Source organism: Molothrus ater, chromosome 24, assembly GCF_012460135.2.
Source record: "Molothrus ater isolate BHLD 08-10-18 breed brown headed cowbird chromosome 24, BPBGC_Mater_1.1, whole genome shotgun sequence".
Classification (NCBI taxonomy): Eukaryota; Metazoa; Chordata; class Aves; order Passeriformes; family Icteridae; genus Molothrus; species Molothrus ater.
Window position 1 is genome coordinate 3585004 of NC_050501.2, and position 20071 is coordinate 3605074.

The window sequence follows — 20071 nt, forward strand, 5'->3', positions numbered from 1 at the left end:
CCAGTGCGAAGTGAACTTGTGACTGCCATTGTGCCCCTTCCTTTCACCAGAAACAGTCACACCCAGAGCTCTGTGTTGCCTGTGCTGTTACTGCTGATGGTTCTGACAAGGGATTTCCATGTACAGTTGACACCAGCAGATACTCAAGGAAATGCCCCCAAGACACCTGTCCAAGAGTGAGCTGCCATTTCTTGGTGCATGTGACTTACTTTGCTTGTAAGCACTTCTATATTTCTGAATCTTCTACAACATTTTCAAATTAATAATGTCAGAAAGATGTTTGCATTTAAAAATGTTTATTAGTTATTGCTTTGAAGGTCATTAGCACATTACCAACAGGCAAGTTCCAGACAAGTTCACTGTTCAAAGAGCTGACTGCTGAGATGGCTCTGAAGGAGGGAGCAGTAATTAATAAAGCTCTTGAATTTCAACTCTTCAAGAGAGAAAGAAAGAACACAGTTACACTGCCTGCTGTTACTGGTAAGTGAAAACTCAAGATCATTTTAGGAAGACAAATCTTTGTCACTAATTGCAAGCTTCTTGCTCTGACAGCTCTTCTGAGCCTGCCTTGAGGACAACAAAACAATTAATTCTTTGCTGCAATGATGCATTCAAGTTGGGCCTGAAAAACAAATGAGACAGTGAGACAAATTAGATTTCCTAACCTAAAAAATAAACCTTCAGTCCTGTGAAGGGCTAAATTTTCTGTTGGATGTTCACAGCAAGGAGCTGAGGGATGCTGTGCTGCTGCCAGGAGAGCCAGGCCAGGTTTGTTCCCCAGCAATTCCGTTCCTACATGTTTTATAAATTAGTTTGTCGTTCCTGGCATGCACACTTGTTGCATTCTGAGGAGAAGAGAGCTGGCCTTGGCTCTGTACAATGAGAGACTCTGTTTAGAATGTGAAGCATTGAGGAGGAAATTAAATAAAAGCTGTTGAAACAGTGGTCTGAATTCTCAGATTTGAAGCTGGACTATGTGAGCTAAATTAAGTATTTGGCTCTCTAGCATTTGGAACATGAACTGACTCCGGGACAAGAGTAGCTGGGAACAGCAAATTTTGTGATTACTGAGAAAATTTGATGCCAGTTAGGGGATGGATGGGAGCAGCCACCACAATAACCCACAGCAGTGGCACACACAGCTGGTCAAGTACAGGTATTTCAAGGAAGAATCCGATTCAGGGGCAACACACACCTGATCTAAGATTTTGTGTCCTAAAACATTCCAAGGCAGCCTAAAAATGTGAGTTTGAAAGTAGGATCTGCAGGAAAAGCAGCTTGCTCTAAGGGAGATGTTTTTAGCTGGAGCCAGAAACATTTGATGCTCTTCAGGGTGACATTCTTTCCTTACTTAAAAGATGTGGGGTTTTTTTTTTCCTTTTAAAAACAAAGTACAGAGCAGAAGCTGTTCTCCCCAAAGCCACAAGCACAAATAATTATCTGGTCCCTGCACAGTTGTTCTTGGGTAATAGTTAATGTTAAATGGTGTGTTGTGTTACTAGGGCTTTAATGGTTTTAATGAGAATTTTACCACTAGTATTTGGAATTCTGGAGTTTTACTGACCTTCAGCTGCTGGTTTGTCCGTTTGAGGAACAGAACCTCCTCACTGTGTTTCTTCTCTTCTATTTCTCTCCGTTCTGTTTCTTGCCTTTCAATGGCCTCACATTTCGCTTTCTCTTCACTCACTTGTTTTTCCAGCTCCTCCTTCTCCTCTTCCAGCTCTGCAATCTTGGGAAAGAGCACAGATGTCTCAAGTTTTGTTGGCAAACAGTCAATTTTCAGTTCAGATGGGACTGGTGCCTTGAGAGGCTACCTAGAACAGAGGCTAGACAGAGTTAAAGGAATGGAGGAGGTTTTATTAAAAGGCCTTCAAAGGATACACCTTGGGCAGTACAAGAGCCTGGCCAAGGCTACACCCAAAATGGACCATGGGTCAAGAGTTTTCACACTTTTGTAAGTCCATTTACATATTGGAGTTAATTGTTGAATTACAGCTTCAGGTTATGAAGTCCCATCCTCCCAGTTTGCTCTCCTCAATTTGCTGTTGTTCATACTTTTTGGGCCTGAAGCTATAATGGTGTTCTCAGGAAAGGAAAAAGGATTGTTTTGGCTAACTAAACTGTGAAGAGAACTTGCTAACACTCTGTATGGAGTTCAGAGTTATATAATAATGCAGTACAGAATCTGAAAAATACAAGAGTTAAAATTTAAGGCATCAGGATAAAGTGGTTGGTGTGTGGTGCAGTCTTTAAAGCTGTGCAACAAGCTTCAGAAGGGCAGCTAAGCCCGAGGAGCATGAGCTGAGCATTCTGATGGTCTTTGCTGCCATCCTGTGGAATGGAAACAATGAGTTTAAGGCTATAAAATCTGCTGTGTTCACGTGCAGAAAGCTCAATCCCGGGGTCCCAAGGCGTCACTCACATTGTCTCACTTTAATTTTCAGTGAAGACTTGAAAAAAGAGAACAGGTTTCAGTGAAATAATTCTGTTACATTAATTGGGATACTAGCACTAATTAAACTCTGCTTTTGCATTGTTTTCAACAGTAAAAGAGAAAGAAATTCAGTATCATAGTTCATACATGGTGAGCAGAGACAGCAGACTATGTTTGTAATGTAATAATTTGGAATCTGTTGTACAATGGGAAGCTGTAAAGATTTAAAGAGCAGAAATTTTCTAAATGCTATCAAAGAAGGATCTTCCCATAAAATAACCCATCACAACAGACACTTGGCATAAGCACTGTAAGGCAAACAGGAAGGTGTCAAGGTGGAGGTTTGGAATTAGCATAGCAGACAAAAATTCCACTGTGCAGACCACAGGAAAGGAAACAACTTTCCCACAGTTTGCACAGTGCCTGCAGAGCACCTTGTGGGAACCTGTCAAGAACATATTTTATGAAAAATCCTTTTGCTAGGATTTTTCTGCTGAGAAGCTGAGAGGCCTCAGAAATGAAATGTAAACAATAATTATCTGCTGCTCTGGAATGCCACAGGTGCATCTGGGATTGGTCTCATGTGGTTGTTTCTAATTAATGGCCAATCCCAGTCCAGCTGTCTTGGACTCTCTGGTCAGTCACAAGATTTTATTATCATTCCTTTCCTTCCTTTGCTAGCCTTCTGATGAAATCCTTTCTTCTATTCTTTTAGTGTAGTTCTAATATATAATTTTCTTTTAATATAATATATATCATAAAATAATAAATCAGCCTTATGAAACACGGACTCAAGATTGCCATCTCTTCCCTCATCCTGGGACCCCTGCAAACACCACCACAGGAACCCAAGTAGTTTGGCAAGGTGTTGGGAAGGATGAAAGTTTGACAAGAAAGTCTCACAGATATCTGTGCTTAGCAGATTTTTAAATGTGGAGTCTGATGAAGGAATAGAGATGGAAGCAAGTTTTGATATAGAAGAAAAGAATTTCTGTGCCAGTCTCACTGGATAACCAAGGAGGCAATGGGTGTGTTAGTTAGAAGGGGTTTTTATGGCTTAGAGCAGAGGATAAACCCACCCCAAACAAGAAGATGTTTTTACCAAGCAGAAAGAGAGCACAGGCAAACAAGTCAGCAAAGCTGCAAGTAGAAAAAAGGTCTCAGAATTTTCTACTGCAAGAAAACTGAAAACCAACTTCTAGCTTAAACTGTAATGTACTAACTTTGAGTGATTGGAGAATAGCAACATGAATATGGTAATTACAGTAGTTATGACAGGCTATAGATAAAAGTTCAGGTATAGATTGGTTCTACTGTATTAAGATGCTCAGCAAAGAAAAGTATAGAATGCATTGTAACCAAAAGAAAAGTCTAGAATGCATCGTGACCAAAACCAAAGGGTCTCCAGGCCTGCCTGCAGCTGGAGCTGACAGCTGTAGGCACAGGCTCTGTCACCCATGACCCTGGTCTGTTGTAACCTCTTGGCTGTACTAAACTGCAACTTGGAGAGCAGCCTGGAGTCCCACATCTCTCATTTCGGCTCTTACAGTGGCACCCAATGTGCAGCACCATTATTAATAGCCTGGATGAGGGATGCAGGAGTCCAGCTTTAGGCACGGGCTCTGTCACCCATGACCCTGGACTGCTGTAACCTCTTGGATGGAATAAACTGCATTTTGGAGAGCAGCCTGGAGTCCCACATCTCTCATTGAGCTCTGAGAGTGGCACCCAACGTGCAGCACCATTAGTAAGAGCCTGAATGAGGGATGCTGTTCTTCAGGCTTGTCTGCAGCAGGAGCTGACAGCTGTAGGCACAGGCTCTGTCGCCCACAACCCTGGACTGCTGTAACATCTTGGATGGAATAGACTGCACTTTGGAGTCCCACATCCCTCATTCAGGCCCTTACAGCAAGGAAATTCCTTACACCCCGTGGCCTTCACACCCTTCAGTGCAGGTGGCTCACCCTTTTCTCCAGGTGGGCCTTGCCCTGCTCGGCCTGCAGCGCCTTGCGCACGCCGAAGGCCACGCTGCTCTCGTAGAGCGCCTGGTACGCCGACAGCGTCAGCTGCAGCTCGTCCCGCACGCGCAGCAGCAGCAGCCCCCGCTCCGCACAGCTCACCGTGGTCTGCCGGATCAGCTCGTCTGCAAGGGAGGAGGGACAGGGCCTGCAGTGCCTCTGCCAGGGACTGGCTGCTCGTCTCGCTGTCGCGCTGATTTTTGAAGATTTTCTAAGCGTTCTGATGTTTATGTTCCTGTAACGAACTTTCTCACGCGCTTTGTGTAAATAATTTACTGTTTTGCAGTCTTTTATGGAGGAGGAGGAATTTGATGGGCTGTTGGTTTGTGCAGTGTCATTGGAGAGGTGGCACTTTCACCCTCCAATCCACTGTCACTTTTGGAAATCTATAAATGTTGGAGTCAGAAAAATAAAGGTCCCTTTTTTACCTTGGAAAGAGCAGCGAGTCCACATTGTGTTGTTTTGTGTCCTATATTGACATCTCACCTGTGGCTGCAGCTCTCTGGCCACAAACAGTGAACAGCTCTCTCTGGCCAGTGAGAGAAACAGTGAACAGCTCTCTGGCCACTGAGAGGAGCAGCGAGCAGCTCTCTGGCTGCTGAAACAGTAAACATCTCTCTGGGCACTGGGAGAAATAGTGAACAGCTCTCTGGCCAGTGAGGGAAACAGTGAACAGCCCTCTGGCCACTGAAACAGTGAACAGCTCTCTGCTCACTGAGAGGAGCAGCCTTAAGTTACTTTAGATAAACTTAGTTGAAGTGAAACTAAGAGGATAACTACGAGGATTCAAGGTTGTTTTCCACGTGCAGGCAACCCCTCACCTTTGGGAGCCCACACTGTAGAGCGCGTAACACAGAGCTATAAAAAACTTTAAGTAAACTCGGTTGAAATGCAGCTAAGAGGGTAACCAGGAGGATTTAAGGCTGTTTTTCACGTGCAGGCATCCCCTCACCTTTGGGAGCCCAGCACTGTGTCGTAAGAGTGTGTAACCCAAAACCGGCTATAAGTTACTTTAAATAAACTCGGTTGAAGTGCAGCTAAGAGGATAAGATCACTAGGAGGATTCAAGGCTGTTTTTCAGGTGCAGGCTGTCGCCGGGCTGAGAGCTGTGTCGGGCACTGACCGAAGCACTGCGTGTAGAGCTCCCTGCGCACGGGGCACAGCCCGGTCTCCCGCGCCTGCCGCTGCTGCAGCTGCCGGTCCAGCTGTTCCTGCAGCTGCACGACGTCGCGGCGGGTGCTGGGCGCGGTGGACACCTCCTGCACCCACAGCTTCTGCGCCTCCTCCCACTCCCTGCCAGACAAGCACCGGCCGTTACCGGAGGCACCGGGCGCCCCCCGGGCACCGCCGGCCCCGGCCCGGCCCCGCTCACCGCGGCGGCAGGATGAGGTTCAGGAGCTCCTGCGGCTGCTGCGTGGCGGAGAAGCCGGCGGGGGTGCGCGGGGCCTGACCCTGCGGGAACACGACAGCACAGCGCCGTAGGAGCGGGCAGGGCACCGCGGCACGCCCGGCCGCCGGCCCGCTCAGCCCCGGCGGAGCGCGGTGCCCCCCTGCGTGCCCCTGTGGGCGCTTACCGCCGCGGAGGGCCTGTCTCCTCGGCGGGACACCAGCACGGGCGGGCAGTACCGCAGCAGCGATTCCGGCGGCGCCGCCATGGCGGCCGCGGCACTGTCACCATGGCGACCGCGCCGCGCAGCAACGCCCGGGAGGAAGCGCTGGCGGACCGGAAGTGCCGGCGGACCGGAAGTAGCGGCACTTCCGTCGGGACGGGTGCCATGGAGGCCGCGGCGGAGGAGCGGCGGAGAGAGCGGCGGCGGCGGCGGGAGGTGGCGGTGAAGGCCGAGCGGCGCAGCCCCCGGCGCAGTCCGTCGCCGCCGAGCGAGGAGCGGCGGGGCCCGGCAGGACCGCGCGCGGGCAGCAGGTGAGGAGGCCCAGCCGCTCGGCCCCACCACGCTCGGCCCGGCCCCGCCGCTCAACCCCTCCCGTTGTTCCCCAGGTCGCCCCGGCGGAGGAGCAAGTCCGGGCGGAGGAGCCGCTCCCCGCGAGGCAGGAGGAGCCGCAGCCACAGCCCGCACCACGGCGCCGTGAGGGTGAAGCAGGTAAGTGGGGCTGTCGGTACAGCGGGGCCCGGCGGGTGCGGTTCCCGGGACTCGGCCGTGCCGGGCACAGAAGGCGCCTCTTCACTTGTCAGTTCAGACTGGACCCTGCTTGGTGTCCCGTGAGCAGAGGGGGGATCTGGGCGAGTCAGGAGCTCCTATCGGAGCCCTGCCGGTGCCACAGCACAGGCGTCCCTGGGAGCTGCGTCCTTTCCCCAGAGCAGGCTGCACTGCCTATTTCTGGCGCTTTATTCCATGCAAATTGCGGGAAGCCAAGTAGTTTGGCAGGGAAATCTGTTCCACGTGGTGTCAGAGCTGCACCCCAGCAAGATGCCAGTACCCTTTGTGCATCCTCTGTAAAAACTCCCTATATGTTTACATCAATGCCGTTTGCAGTGTCATCAATGGTGGGTTCGGCCGTTGCACCCTCGTTTCCCCTGTGTGCACAACCACAGGTGTTCCTCCCCATGCCTCAAAACAGAGGGATATCCACCCCAGTATGCGTTTTTCCAGTGTGTGGGATTGGGATTTTCTAAAAGGCCGAGGTAGATGAGCTGCTGTTTAGGTCATGTTTTTACAGTTTAAAAGTTCACGTTTTTACAGGTTAAAAAGTTACAAGACTCTTAGGTATAAGCCATCTTCCAGTACCAGTGAGAGCTCAGGGACTGGCAGGAGTTTGGAAGGAATTTAAAATGATTTTTGAATTGGTTTTAATAATGCAGTTGGATTTTTTACATAAGTAAGAAAAGTGAGTTTAGTTCGTGTTTGTAAGTATAGGTTAAAAAGTTACAAGACTCTTAGTTATAAGCTGTCTTCCAGTACCCGTGAGAGTTTAAGACTGGGAGGAGTTTGGAAGTAATTTAAGATGATTTTTGAATTGTTTTTGATAATGCAGTTGTTTTTTTGGTTTTTTTACATAGGTAAGCGAATTTAGTTCATATTTTTACAGTATAGGTTAAAAAGTTACAAGTTCTACTTAGTTACAAGCTGCTGATTTTCTAAAAGGCCGAGGTAGATGTGCTGCTCTTTGACTCTGGTTGTCCCTTGCAGGAGCGGGAGGATCACTGTGGCAGGGGGAAGGAGGAGAGGAAGCAGAGGCACCCAGCAGAGCAGGAGCAGCGGCGGGACCGGGACCGGGACAGGCACAAGGAGCACTCAGACAGGAAGAAGAACCCCGGTGACCGGCCAGGAGCTCGCAGCCACGACCGGGACACACAGAACCTGCGGGAACAGCAGGCGGAGAGGGAGCTGCACAACGAGAGGAGGCGAGAGCACCGGCAGGGCCAGCCCAACGCAGAGCCCTGGCAATCGGAGAGCAAAGCCAAAGAAAAACCCGCCGCCAACAAAGAGAAACCGAGCTTCGAGCTGTCGGGGGCGCTGCTGGAGGACAGCAACACCTTCCGGGGCGTGGTGATCAAGTACAGCGAGCCGCCCGAGGCGCGCATCCCCAAGACGCGCTGGCGCCTGTATCCCTTCAAGAACGACAAGTTCCTGCCCGTGATGTACATCCACAGGCAGAGCGCTTACCTGCTGGGCCGGCACCGCCGCATCGCCGACATCCCCATCGACCACCCCTCCTGCTCCAAGCAGCACGCCGTCTTCCAGTACCGGTGAGGCTCGGCAGGGCAGGGTTTGGAAGGAGTTTTAAGGGTTTTTAATTGGTTTTGATAATGCAGTTGTTTTTTGTTTTTCTTTTTCCATAGATAAGAGAGTTTAGTTCATGTTTTTACAGTATAAGTTAAAAAGTTAGAAGTTAATACTTAGTTATAAGCTGTCTTCCAGTACCGGTGAGAGCTCGGGGACTGGGAGGGGTTTGGAAGGAATTTAAGGGTTTTTAATTGTTTTTGATAATGCAGGTTTTTGGCTTTTTTTATGTAAGTAATAAAAGTGAGTTTGGTTCATATTTTTACGGTATAGGTTAAAAAGTTACAAGTTCTACTTAGTTATAAGCTGTCATCCAGTACTGGTGAGACTCGGCAATGGCTGGGGTTCGGAAGGAATTTAAGGGTTTTTAATTGGTTTTGATAATGCAGTTGTTTTTTGTTTTTCTTTTTACATAGATAAGAGAGTTTAGTTCATGTTTTTACAGTATAAGTTAAAAAGTTAGAAGTTAATACTTAGTTATAAGCCGTCTTCCAGTACTGGTGAGAACTCGGGAGTGGGAGGAGTTTGGAAGGAATTTAAAATTATTTTTGAATCGGTTTTGATAATGCAGGTTTTTGGGTTTTTTTCCTGTGCAAAAAAAGTGAATTTAGTTCATGTTTTTACAGTATAGGCTAAAAAGTTACAAGGCTCTTAGTTATAAGGCTTTTAAAAGATTTATTCATTAATAAAACACATCCCCATCGACCACCCCTCCTGCTCCAAGCACCACACCATCTTCCAGTACTGATGAGAGCTCAGGACTGGGAGGAGTTTGGAAGGAATTTAAGGTTTTTTAATTGTTTTTGATAATGCAGTTGTTTGGGTTTTTTTAACATAAGTAAGAAAAGTGAGTTTAGCTTGTGTTTGTACGTGTAGGTTAAAAGTTTCAAGATTCTTAGTTATAAGCCATCTTCCAATGCTGGTGAGAGCTCAGGAGGGGGAGGGGTTTTGTAGGAATTGAAGATGATTTCTGAATTGCTTTTGATAATGCAGGGGGTTTTTCTTGTTTGTTTTCTTACATAGGTAAGTGGGTTTAGGTCATGTTTTTACAGTGTAGGTTAAAAGTTACAATTCTCTCAGTTATAAGCCGTCTTCCAGTACCGGTGGAACCCCACCTCCCCGCAGAGCACAATTTCTGCCTCTGCTGCCTTTGGGACACATTTGCAGTGTCTCTGGTGGCTCAGCAGCGTTGTTGTTGCAGGCTGGTGGAGTACACCCGAGCAGACGGCACCGTGGGCCGCAGGGTGAGGCCCTACATCATCGACCTGGGCTCAGGGAACGGCACCTTCCTCAACAACCAGCGCATCGAGCCCCAGCGCTACTACGAACTGAAGGAGAAGGACGTGCTCAAGTTCGGCTTCAGCAGCAGGGAGTACGTGCTGCTCCACGAGTCCTCAGACAAATCTGAGGCCAACACCAAGGACGATGATGAGGATGAGGAGAAGGAGGAGGAGTCTGACAGTTAACGGATGAGGGAGAAGCTGGGGAGAGGCAGAGGAGGGAAACTCCTTGCGGTCGAACGGGACTGGGATGTGAACACGGAGCATTGCAGCACTGATGCCTCTTGTTGCCTTAAAGTCCTTTCTCTGTTGCTGGTCTGTTCCCATAGTTTGTTTTGGGGGGGCTTTGCTCGTTATTCGTGTTTGATAGTTTTGCATATCAGGAAATACAGCTTTATTTTTTATTTTATTTTTCTCCCAAGAAGCCGAAGAGCACCTGGATGTGAAAACTCTTGGTGCTGGAAACCCTCCACAGATGTTGCCAGACTCTTCCAGAAAACCTTGTCAAACACAGACGTCTGGAAAATTATTTTTATGACTTGTTTTGTTATAGCCCTTTGAAAATGCTACAGACTGAAAGGTTAGTTAGAGAGTACCTGATGCACGTCCTGTTCCGTAGTTTGCCAAATTCCTCTGCCTGTTGGGAGTTCTGACAGGAGAATTTACCTGGATCACTGCTAAAATGGCAGAAATGTGGCAAAGATTCTCATGTATTTGTGTGTTTTTGGTATTTAATTTGTCTCATGGTGACTGAGGGACGGGCATTTCACTGGAATTCTGCCTGGAAATCACAAGGGAATGCGAAACAGAAGTTAAACAGTTCCTGGAATTTCAGGTGATGAGACTGTGACCCCAGTTCCCTGTTCCCACACATGATGCTGAAGCTGTCCTGGATGTGGAGTGTCTGGGTTGTAAGCTAGAACCCTCATTTCTGACCCCACCCCAGGGTTTGTTAGTGTCAGACAGAAACACCTTTGATAGGGTGACATGTTTTAACCAGTTTGCACTATTTAAGTTCTCTTTTTATAAAAACTTACCCAAGTCCATTGTTTAACAGTGAAGAAGTCAGTGTTTAGGGAGAGAAGCACCAGTCCCACTCACTGGGAGTTGCAGAGTTTTTGGTGTCTCTCCAACGTTGCTTTATGTTCAATGTGTGTGTCCCACACTTCACTGACTCACCTGGATGTTTGTGGTCTCACCTGTTCATCCCTGCTGTGTACAGACTGTACACAAAGGTGCTTGTTGTACACATGGATAGTGTAAATATGGGGCATTGCTGTGGGGTTTCAGATGGGTAGGATGGGGTTTGAGCAGGAGGAGCTCCTTTATATCTACTCCAAGGGTTTTTAAATAAACAATTTGTAAATTTAGCCTTGATTGCTTTCAGTTGTAATATTTGTCTAGCATCCTTTTTCTTTTTTTCCTCAGAAGACTTGAAGTTTCAGCACTTGTTTCTGTAGTAAAGAAACCAAATAAGTTCAAAACTGCACAATTTGTATGCTGGAGAAGCTGTGAGCACAGGAGGTTTGTATTGCTCCCCTCTCTCACCCCAGAGGGGCTCACTCTGTGTCTGGGAAGTGACAGAATTGCTGTATTGCAAAAGAGCAAAGTGGCCCCCAGTGTCACTGCAGAGGATTGGAGTGACACAGTTTAATAGGATCACAGAAGGGTTTGGGTTGGAGGTGTCAGGAAAATTAATCCACTAATACCAGAAGTTTGTGTCCAAAAAGGAGACAGAGGAGTCCTGGAACTTTATTCCAATAAAGGGAGAGACCATGGAGCATTCCCCATGGGGTCTCTCAAATTGTTAGAGGATGCAGCCTCCTTTTTATCCCAATTTCCCAGCTGCATTTCCCTCTCTCTTTGCCCACTGACTGAGGTGCTTGAGAGGTACAGACTTCCCAAAACACCTAATACAGAACCCCTTCCAATATATACCTCCCCTTTTTTCCCTTGTGTGGAATTCCTGTGGAATTAATGCTCCTCCTTCCCATTATTTATTTTATCTCTCAGTTTCCAGTTTTATTTATCAGCACACCTACAGTTTGTCTGTAAAGACAAATCCCTCTCAAAAGGGAATCATTTATCAATTAGTGGAATCCTTCCCACTATTTCTTTTATCTCTCAGCGCTGGTTTTATCTACTAGCAGACCCACAGTTTGTAAAGACAAATCCCTTTCATTCCATTTATCAATCAGCAGAATCCTTCCCATTGCTTCTATTATTTCTCAGCGCTGGTTTTATCTACCCACAGCTTGTTTGTAAAGACAAACCCCTCCTTCCTTTCAGAGTGACCCTAAAAACCACGGAATTGGGGGATATCTGAATTTTTAGCAGCAGAACCACAGAACGCTCCAACCTTTGGGGCTGCCCCCGGTGTCGCTGTCACCGAGCCTGGGTCCCGCCAACCAAGCTACCCCAGGGTGTTGCATTTGGTGACAGAATTTTGGTCCATGCAGTTATTAGGGCAGAAAGCTTTAGGGCTTTGATTGTGTTTGGGGTGAGGAAAACGGTTGCAGTTATTTATAGCGGTAAAGTATAGGTAGAAGTTGAGGAGGGTAAGTTTAGGGTTGTAGCTGATAATGATTGCTATTCAGCCTAGGTGGGAGGTGGAAGAAAAAGCTAGGATTTTTCGGGTTAGTGTTTGGTTGAGCCCCGTTCATCCTCCCAGGGCTAATGAGAGGATAGGCAGGGTAATTAATTAGGAGTGTCGGGTTTATTTAATGAGGCTGAGGTTATCGCCCCGCCCCTCCCGCCTCACCAGCGCCCCTGGCGGCCGCCGCCGGCACCGGCCCGCCCCGCCCGCGCAGGCCGCGCCGCCATGGCCGCGCTGCACGCCAAGGCCGGTGGGCCCCCTCAGATCCCGGACACCCGCCGGGAGCTCGCCGAGCTGGTGAAACGCAAGCAGGAGCTGGCGGTGAGCACCGGGGAAGGGCTCGGTGCGGTGCGGGTGGCGGCGGAGCGGCTGGGGGAGCGGCGGGGCCGGAGCGGCGCGGCCCGGCCTGCTCCATGCGCGGCGGTGTTCCCGGCAGGAGACGCTGGCAAACCTGGAGAGGCAGATCTACGCCTTCGAGGGCAGCTACCTGGAGGACACGCAGATGTACGGCAACATCATCCGCGGCTGGGATCGCTATCTCACCAACCAGAAGTGAGTGAGGGGCGGAGGAGGCGCTGCCCGCCCGCCAGGGCCCCCCGCCCGCCCGGCCCCGCCATCGCGCCTGTCTCTGTTTCAGGAACTCCAACAGCAAAAACGACCGCAGGAACCGCAAGTTCAAGGAGGCCGAGAGGCTCTTCAGCAAGTCGTCGGTCACCTCAGCAGCGGTGAGTGCTGGGACAAGCCCTGACCCCATAACCGGCCCTGTGTCCACCCCTCCCCTCATCCGTGTCCTTATCCTTGTCTCCTTTCCTTGTCCCCACACCTGTTCCTGTTTTATCCCCATCTCATCCCTTTCCTTGTCCCCATTCCTGTTCCTGTTTTATCCCCATCCATCCCATCCCATCCCATCCCATCCCATCCCTGTCCCTTGGTGCCTCAGTCCTGCTGTGATCACCTGCAGAATGAATTCCCCATTTGAAATCCCATTCTTGCCCTGGCTCCCTGCCCTAAGCATCCCCATCCCACCCTGCAGCCTCTTCCAGAGCCCCTTTCCGGGTGTTTGGGGGTGGGAGTGTGCCTGTCTCTGGTGTCACTGCTGTCCCCTGGCTTTGTCTGTGCCCCAGACCCCCGGTGTCACATGGGGCACTTCAGAGGGACGTGTCTGTGTGACCTGGTCTCCGTGCTTTGAGCCCTGGGAAGTGAATCCCTGCTTGGCCTGACATGCTGTTTGCTTTTGCAGGCTGTCAGTGCGTTAGCTGGAGTGCAGGACCAGCTCATTGAGAAGCGTAAGTCCCTTTGTCATTTTTCTCTGAATTGGGGAAGAATTACACTCTCCCCACCGTTCTGCCCTGTCTGGGGTCTGACTCCCCAGCCCCTGTGTCTGCTGCCCCAGGCTGCTCCGGCTTCCCAGGTTCCTTCCAGGCTCAGAGGGCTTTGTTGTGTGTGAAAGGGATTGAAATTGCTTTGGTGCTCTGTGGAGGAAGAGGCCGGAGGAGCTGAAGCCCTGCATCTGCAGATGTGTCAGTCACAGGAGGCCTGGGGAGGGACCACTCACCTCCAGGACACTGAGAAACCGTTTTGTGAGCAGCACCAAATCAGATGTGGTTCCTCAGAGCTGGGGAGCAGCTTCCTGTCCATCCTGCAGAGCTGTTTCCCAGGCTCTGTGTTTCACCTGGTGCTGCAGGGCTCAGGTGCCTCTGCTGCTGTTCTGGGGCTGTTTCTCCCCCTCAGGGCTGTGCCAGGAGCTCACTCTGGTGCTCACCTGGCTTTGTCCTGCTCTAGGGGAGCCGGGCAGTGGCACAGAGAGTGACACTTCTCCAGACTTCCACAACCAGGAGAATGAGCCCAACCAGGAGGATGCTGAAGAGCTGGATGGCTCCGTGCAGGGTGTGAAGCCCCAGAAAGCTGCTTCCTCCACTTCCTCTGGGAGCCACCACAGCAGCCACAAAAAGAGAAAGAACAAAAACAGACACAGGTCAGTGGGACCAGCAGCTTGCTCACCACACCTGGACAGCTGGCTGGGGCTGGATTGAATTTATTGCCTGAGGGGAACCAGTAACACATTGGAATAACCAACAAGCAGCTGGGGTCAGTTCTTTGGGTGGTTTTCCTGCTTTTGGACGAGGAGGGGAGAGTGCTGAGGAAGTTAAACAAGCAGCACAGGGTGCTTGCTCCAGCTGTGGCACAGCTGGGCAGCTTCTCCAGCTCTCCCATCTCTCCAGGATAAAGCTCATTCCTTCCAGCAGGTCCTGACCTCCTGAGCTTGCTGCTTGGTTTCTGCAGAGCCCAGGAGGACAGGAATGTTAGTGCTTGTTTTGAGGGAGGGTGGAAAGCCAGTGGGAATGTTTTTGGGGTTTTGGACACTCCCTGTGTCTGGATTTCCAGTCCAGCCCCTTCCAGCTCTCACATCCCACCTGAGTCTCAGTGCTGGCATAGAGGAGTTGCTGTGTCACCTTCACCTCAGAGTGTTTGTTATTAAACTGACCTGAAATTCACGTGGAACAGATTCATTGAAGTCTTTTCTGCTTGGATTTACCTGTCCAGCTCTGCCCCTAAGGCATAATGAGGGCAGTGAGCTGGTCCCTGTGCCCTCAGCCAGTCTCTGGCAGTGACAGTGCCTGTGAGTCAGGCCCTGAGGGAGGAAAACCCTGGAGAGGAGACACTGCAGAGCTGTCTGGGAGGATTGCTGAAGCTGGGGCTTAAGGATCTCATAGAAGTAATGGGGCTTTTAAAACTTTCTAGTTTTAAAAGTTCTCTCAGAGCCATTCTGTGCTGGCTCTGAGCTGTTGGCTCTGCCTAGGGACAGGCTCTCCTCTTTAAGGGACCTGCCATGCAATTAGAGAAAGGGTTTAAAGTGGTAAAACTTTACAAGGGGGGCTGGGGACAGTTGGGGTGGGGACACGAGGTAGGTACAATGCTTGAAAAATGCTTAACTCCTTTTTTGCCTTCATTAAGTGTTGAGTCATTAGCATGTCTTTAATTCTTAGGTCAGAATTTGCTTCCTACAGCAGCCTGAATTGGGCAAATATCCAAAAGGACTGGATGTCCCTTTGGTTCCCCATGAGCTGGGAATCCAAAGAAGTTCAAATCTCTTTTTTTGCCTGTAGATATTTGGAAGAAGTTCAGGAATAACACAAGAAACTACATCCGTGAACAAGTCCAGAGAAACAACCTGTAAAACTGAAGTACAGCTTAAGGAAACTGCCATTTCAAACAAATTAGAAAATATTCTCCCTGGACAAACCATGGCCAACAACATGGTGGGGTGCAGGGCAGGTGCTGGAACTGACACAAATCTCTTTGCTCTGGTCCATGACCCGGACTTTAGGGACAGGAGCTGGGGGGAAGCTGCTCCCCAACAGGCTCTGTGGCTCTGGGTTCCTTCACATCCCCCCTGTGCAGCTTTGGCTGGACAGAGGAGCCCTGCCCTGCTCACCTGTGGCAGCTTCTGTGTTCCCAGACCCCTTCAGACACTCCGAGGGGCTCAGCAAGGCAGGAACTGACTGTTTGTAATGCTCAGCAGGGCCAGATAGACAATTAAAAACCATAAAAAGATCATTAAATTTGTCTGTAATAAAAGCTCTGTTAAAATTGTGATTGCTGTTACTGAGTATCCCCTAAATTTTGGCAGACAAGACCAAACAATTCTCGAATATGTTTAGGTTAAAAACACCCCAGCAACAACGTGCAGCGAGGGCATCCCAGGCCCCACAACCCCACAGGTGCTCCAGCCAGACCTGTGGGTCGGTCCCCTGAGGGGTCTGGCATGACAAAAGAGAAAAATAAAAGAAATGTTGCCTTTTCTCTTTATTCAGAAGCTCTTCCTCTTGCCAGCCCGACTGTGGGTTGTGCTGCCCCGTTCTGGGAGGTGCTGGGGAAGGGCCCTGCAGGAGCCTCGCTGCCTTCCCCTCTGGGGCCTTTGGCTCCAGGTGCACCCAGGGCCTCAGCTGTGGCTGCAGGGGCCGTGCTGTCCCTCTGCTCCCTGCCACACCACAGCAAGGCCAGGCTGGAGATGATTTTCTGTGTGCTTGGTTGGGTTTGAGGGAGCCCAGTGCTGTTTGCTCTTAGTGCAGTCCTGGAATGGGATTCCGTGATCAATCCTGCCAGCTGTGGGCACAGCTGGGTCTGGGGGGTGGGACAGTCCCCAAACTGCTCAGCTCTGGCCCAACATCCCTGGGCCACCACAGCTGGGGACAGCAGCGTTGTTGGGGTGTGGGGGGAGCAGCCCAGTGCAGGGTTGGGCACCAAGTTCTGTGTCACCTCTGCCTGAAGCAGCTTTGCCTTGCCCTGGCAGCCCAGCCCCCTCCCCAGCTTCCTGACCCCTCACTTTGGTTTTCCAACCCTTGGGTTCCTGTCCTGCCCTTGGGCCTGGCAGCTGCCCCTCCTTCAGCTCCTAAAATCCCCTGTGTGAGCCAACCCCACCTCTGTGCTAACACCTCTTGTTCCCAGAAATCCAGTGGGGAGGGGGACTCTGCATTGCCAAGCCAGAGAGCTTTTTGTGTCCAGTCCTGGTTAAGATACCTGAAGAACTCAATGGTGTTTGAACACTGGCTTTATTATTTATTTCATTTCATTTTTTTAGCAATCTCGCTAGGGTGGCTAATCAATTAATTGATTTAATTCATTAGTATATTAATTTCTATTGCTTTCTTCCTTTCAAATGCTGCCCCTCAGCCCGTCTGGCATGTTTGATTATGACTTTGAGTAAGTTTGACTTGAATTAGTACTTGTGCTGTGTTGTTAGTGTGTAGACACGATGTGCCTTTTGAGACCTCGCTAACCCCTAGTTTATCTGTTTAATTGTAGGTATGTATATTAGGTTAGGCTGGGAAGTATTTTTTAAAAACAGAAAAGCGTGATGGAGGTAACATTTTATTTAATAACTTCAGCAAATTATAAATTAACTTCACTCTTCTTTACCTTTCTGTTTCATATTTGAATAGATAAAACTTTTTAACTTTAAAACTTAGTTTAAAAACTGATTCTTTTGGCTTTGCTGCTTAAGGAGATAAGTATAGACTTGGATATTTCCTTTTGGAAAAATGTACTTAACTCAGTAATTTTGGCTCATATAATCCCTGTCATCCTAACTCCTCTCTCTATCCGAGTAAATAACTCTCACGCTATGTCTGGCTAATTACCTGTGGCATAGTTACACCTCTGGCAGATTAAATTAACATAAAGCATGCCTGGTTCCCCTTGTTCACTGCCTAAGTGCCCTGTGATTGACTGTGCCCCTTGATTAACTCTGTCTGGGAGTGGATGGAATCTGCTTTTTGGCAAATAGCTCTGCTCTCCTGTGCTGCTCTCGTGCCCAGTAACCCTGGGAACAGCCCCTGGCTCAGCCAGCTGGGAATGGATGGATTAACCATAGTCTCTGTCTAGCTGTGCCCTGTGCAGTAACTCTGGTGTTGGGTCAGGTATTGACATGGACGTTTCTCTTGTCTTTCCAACCACAGGATTGATCTCAAGTTAAACAAAAAGCCAAGAGCCGTAAGTATCCGTGCTCTGTCTGTGTTTTCATTGCTCACTGGAAGGGCTGGCTGACTCACAAGCTTTAAAACCCTCCTGCTGCTGCTGCTGCTGTCATTTGAGTTCTTATTGTCATGGTCGAGGAGTCGCAGTGTGAGGTCAGCATTGTCCCCTGGCTGTGGCAGCAGCTGAGCCCAGGTCACAGATAACTCCTGTGTGCTTCTCATGGAAAAAGCTGCTTTGCATCCTGTTACCTTGTCATGATCTGGAGCATCAAAAGCATCTGGTTTGAGTTGATAGTCGAGGTTGGAAGGGTCCTGCTTTTCAGTGTTTAGCTACAAGAGAAAGATCTGTTCTGCCTGCAGCTAGTGGTGTGTGAGATGAGAGAGGACTGAGAGGCCCCAGCTCCAAGAGCAGACTCGGAGGTGGGAAGGTGTTAATGTGCATGTGCTGTCCTTTCTCTGCAGGACTACTAGAGCCATCAGTGCTGATGCTCCTGGGATTTAGGTCTGTGACTCCCCTCTGAGAAGCCCTGAAGCAGGATGGCAGCTGCAGCAGGAGTGACTCACTCTAAGGGACTTGGATGGGGGGAGGAAATCCTGGACCATGTACTTTGCATCATTTTTAAATCACCTGAGTTGCAGGAGGACAAAGGTGGTGTAGTAGTTGTAGTAGTTCTGAATTCCTGACTGTTCTGTGCTTCCACCTTGGTCGGGAACTTGCTGAAAAGGCTGACACTGCTGCCCCCCTGTCACCTGCAGACCCACAGAGAGGCATTTCCTTTTCCACTGGAACTGGGCTAGGATTCAGTGTGTCCCATCCATGTCGTGAGACTTAAATTACTTTTGTTGCTGATATTTAGCTTTGAAGGTTTGGTTTTTTTGTTTTGTTTTATTTTGTTGGTTTTGTTGTGCCTTTTTTAAAGCTGAAGTGTATAGTTACAAGTTGGCTTTGGGTTTCTTTGTTTAGTCCGTGTAGTGAAGGTTCTTCATTTTGTGGAGCAGCTTTTGATTCTTACTCAAGCAGAGAAGAAGGCAGTTTAACCCTTTTCTCTTTCATTTTAAACACCATCTCCCAATATTCCTCAGTGCATTAGGTGCAGGAAGGGCCAGAGCTCAGAGCCAACTCTTCACTGTCGCTGACTTTGGGTGGGTTCTCTTTTTAATACAAACCTCTGTCATTTGTACATAAACAATAAAAGTTCCATGTTTGTCTCTTCTCATGGTTTATTCAGTCCAAACTTTGACTCCTGCTGCTTTTTAGTGTCCATCTGCTTTATGGGGACTTGCTGGGCTTCTTCCCCTTTGGCACTGGAGCTGCTCCTTGTCCTGTGTCCCATGGGAGGTTCTCTTGGTGCTTTCTCTCCTGGGGCAGCTCTTCCTAAGTTGTGCAGGGAGTGCCAGGCTCTGATCTCCAGCTGTGTTTGGCTGATCCTGCTGCAAGGCATGACTGGAATGTCCATGGTTCTGCTGGTCAGGGAATATTGCTGGCAGGTCAGGGATGAGGCAGCTGGATTGTCCCTGGAGAGGGACAGGAATCACAGCTGGGTGCTTCTCGCAGCAGCCACGTCAGAATCTTGTTGCTGCTGTAGATCTGAGCTGTGGGGAATTGCTTTATCAGTGCTGGGATGTGTTTGTGTAACCCCTGCTGCTGAGGGACAGGGCTGTCACTGAGTCCCCAGAGTGTGCACAGCCTGTGGAACTGCCACAGGTTCGAGTGTTCTGCTGCACCTCTGCTCCCCTGGGATTTGGGGTCTTCCCAAATTGGGGTCTTCTCCAGGCACTGGGACTGTGAGGGAGCAGAATTCTGCTTTGGGCTGTGTCTGATCTGGGGATCAAGGCAGCTCTGTATTTGTTCCTGGAGGGAGCTGGCTTATCCTGCAGGGAGCTGGGACTGGTGGCTGCTCCTCCACGGGGAGGTCACGACAGAGCAGCTTAAAGGCCAAGCTGCAAAGCCGGCCTACTTCTGTGTTTTAAGCTACAGTTTAAGTACAGGGGGGTTGAAGATCTAAATCAGCATAAACTACAAGGCCTTGCTCCTCCATAGTTCTGGAAAAAAGAATTCTCAGCTGATGGTTTTGGTTCCCCGGCCTCAGTATGAAAACAGTTCTGCTGCTGCTGCTGCTGCTCCAAGCAGGGATGGCTGGAGCACCTGGATTTCAGAGGCTGAAGTCTCTGCTGCACCTCTGCCCTCGAGGAAAGCTGCCAGGCTTTTTTGGGTGGAACATTTTGGAGAAGCAGCAAAGGGCTGGTGTAGCTCAGAGGCTGTGTGCAGGCAGGGTCAGCTCTGCATTCCCTGTGACACGCTGGGGTGCTGCAGGGACAATGAAGTGCAGCCATTCCTGCCTCTGGCCGTGTTTGTCACCAAAGGAGGGGACAGCCTCTTCTGCAGCCTGAGGGGGGCACACGGACGGGGCAGAAAGAGAAATGGCACACCCCTGATTCAGTCAAAGGATCAGCTGTTCCCCGCTGGGTCCTGACTCCAGCAGCTGTGCCTAAAACTTCCATTTGACTTCTGAACGCTTCTGTTTT

The 20071-nt window shown here is 49.5% G+C and overlaps 3 protein-coding genes across 6 annotated transcripts; 2 read left to right on the forward strand and 1 right to left on the reverse strand.

Annotated features, from left to right (window-relative positions):
• Nucleotides 1-279: 279 nt before the first annotated feature.
• On the reverse strand, nt 280-6122 carry DNALI1 (dynein axonemal light intermediate chain 1). Its single transcript, XM_036396985.1, has 6 exons — nt 6027-6122; nt 5825-5904; nt 5576-5745; nt 4399-4577; nt 1565-1729; nt 280-622 (listed from the first exon to the last, which is right to left on the reverse strand). Exons 1-6 carry the CDS (start codon nt 6105-6107, stop codon nt 587-589), a joined length of 711 nt encoding a protein of 236 aa, XP_036252878.1. The 5' UTR covers nt 6108-6122; the 3' UTR covers nt 280-586.
• Nucleotides 6123-6216: 94 nt separating this feature from the next.
• SNIP1 (Smad nuclear interacting protein 1) lies at nt 6217-10842 on the forward strand. The gene is made up of 4 exons (XM_036397240.2): nt 6217-6373; nt 6449-6551; nt 7599-8158; nt 9394-10842. The coding sequence occupies exons 1-4, from the start codon at nt 6228-6230 to the stop codon at nt 9656-9658; spliced, it is 1074 nt and encodes a 357-aa protein (XP_036253133.1). The 5' UTR covers nt 6217-6227; the 3' UTR covers nt 9659-10842.
• Nucleotides 10843-12267: 1425 nt separating this feature from the next.
• On the forward strand, nt 12268-18780 carry MEAF6 (MYST/Esa1 associated factor 6). 4 transcript variants are annotated; one of them, XR_004981544.1, is made up of 8 exons: nt 12268-12389; nt 12505-12620; nt 12706-12793; nt 13309-13354; nt 13851-14043; nt 16875-16932; nt 17528-17561; nt 18008-18780. XR_004981544.1 is itself a non-coding variant. In XM_036397162.1 (8 exons), the coding sequence occupies exons 1-8, from the start codon at nt 12294-12296 to the stop codon at nt 18014-18016; spliced, it is 612 nt and encodes a 203-aa protein (XP_036253055.1). In that variant the 5' UTR covers nt 12268-12293; the 3' UTR covers nt 18017-18780. The 4 variants fall into 4 exon arrangements, 3 of the variants coding, with proteins under 3 accessions (XP_036253055.1, XP_054373181.1, XP_036253056.1); XM_036397162.1 differs by lacking the exon at nt 16875-16932 and adding an exon at nt 16743-16772; XM_054517206.1 differs by lacking the exon at nt 16875-16932.
• Nucleotides 18781-20071: the final 1291 nt, after the last annotated feature.

Coding starts and splice junctions, on each gene's coding strand:
- DNALI1 (XM_036396985.1), bottom strand. CDS start 6,107: ATGGCGGCGCCGCCGGAATCGCTGCTGCGGTACTGCCCGCCCGTGCTG. Junction 5,746..5,824: donor AACCTCATCCTGCCGCCGCG/GTGAGCGGGGCC, acceptor CTTGTCTGGCAG/GGAGTGGGAGGAGGCGCAGA. Junction 4,578..5,575: donor GCTCTACACGCAGTGCTTCG/GTCAGTGCCCGA, acceptor CCTCCCTTGCAG/ACGAGCTGATCCGGCAGACC.
- SNIP1 (XM_036397240.2), top strand. CDS start 6,228: ATGGAGGCCGCGGCGGAGGAGCGGCGGAGAGAGCGGCGGCGGCGGCGG. Junction 6,374..6,448: donor GGACCGCGCGCGGGCAGCAG/GTGAGGAGGCCC, acceptor GTTGTTCCCCAG/GTCGCCCCGGCGGAGGAGCA. Junction 8,159..9,393: donor CACGCCGTCTTCCAGTACCG/GTGAGGCTCGGC, acceptor TTGTTGTTGCAG/GCTGGTGGAGTACACCCGAG.
- MEAF6 (XM_036397162.1), top strand. CDS start 12,294: ATGGCCGCGCTGCACGCCAAGGCCGGTGGGCCCCCTCAGATCCCGGAC. Junction 12,390..12,504: donor AACGCAAGCAGGAGCTGGCG/GTGAGCACCGGG, acceptor TGTTCCCGGCAG/GAGACGCTGGCAAACCTGGA. Junction 12,794..13,308: donor CGTCGGTCACCTCAGCAGCG/GTGAGTGCTGGG, acceptor TTGCTTTTGCAG/GCTGTCAGTGCGTTAGCTGG.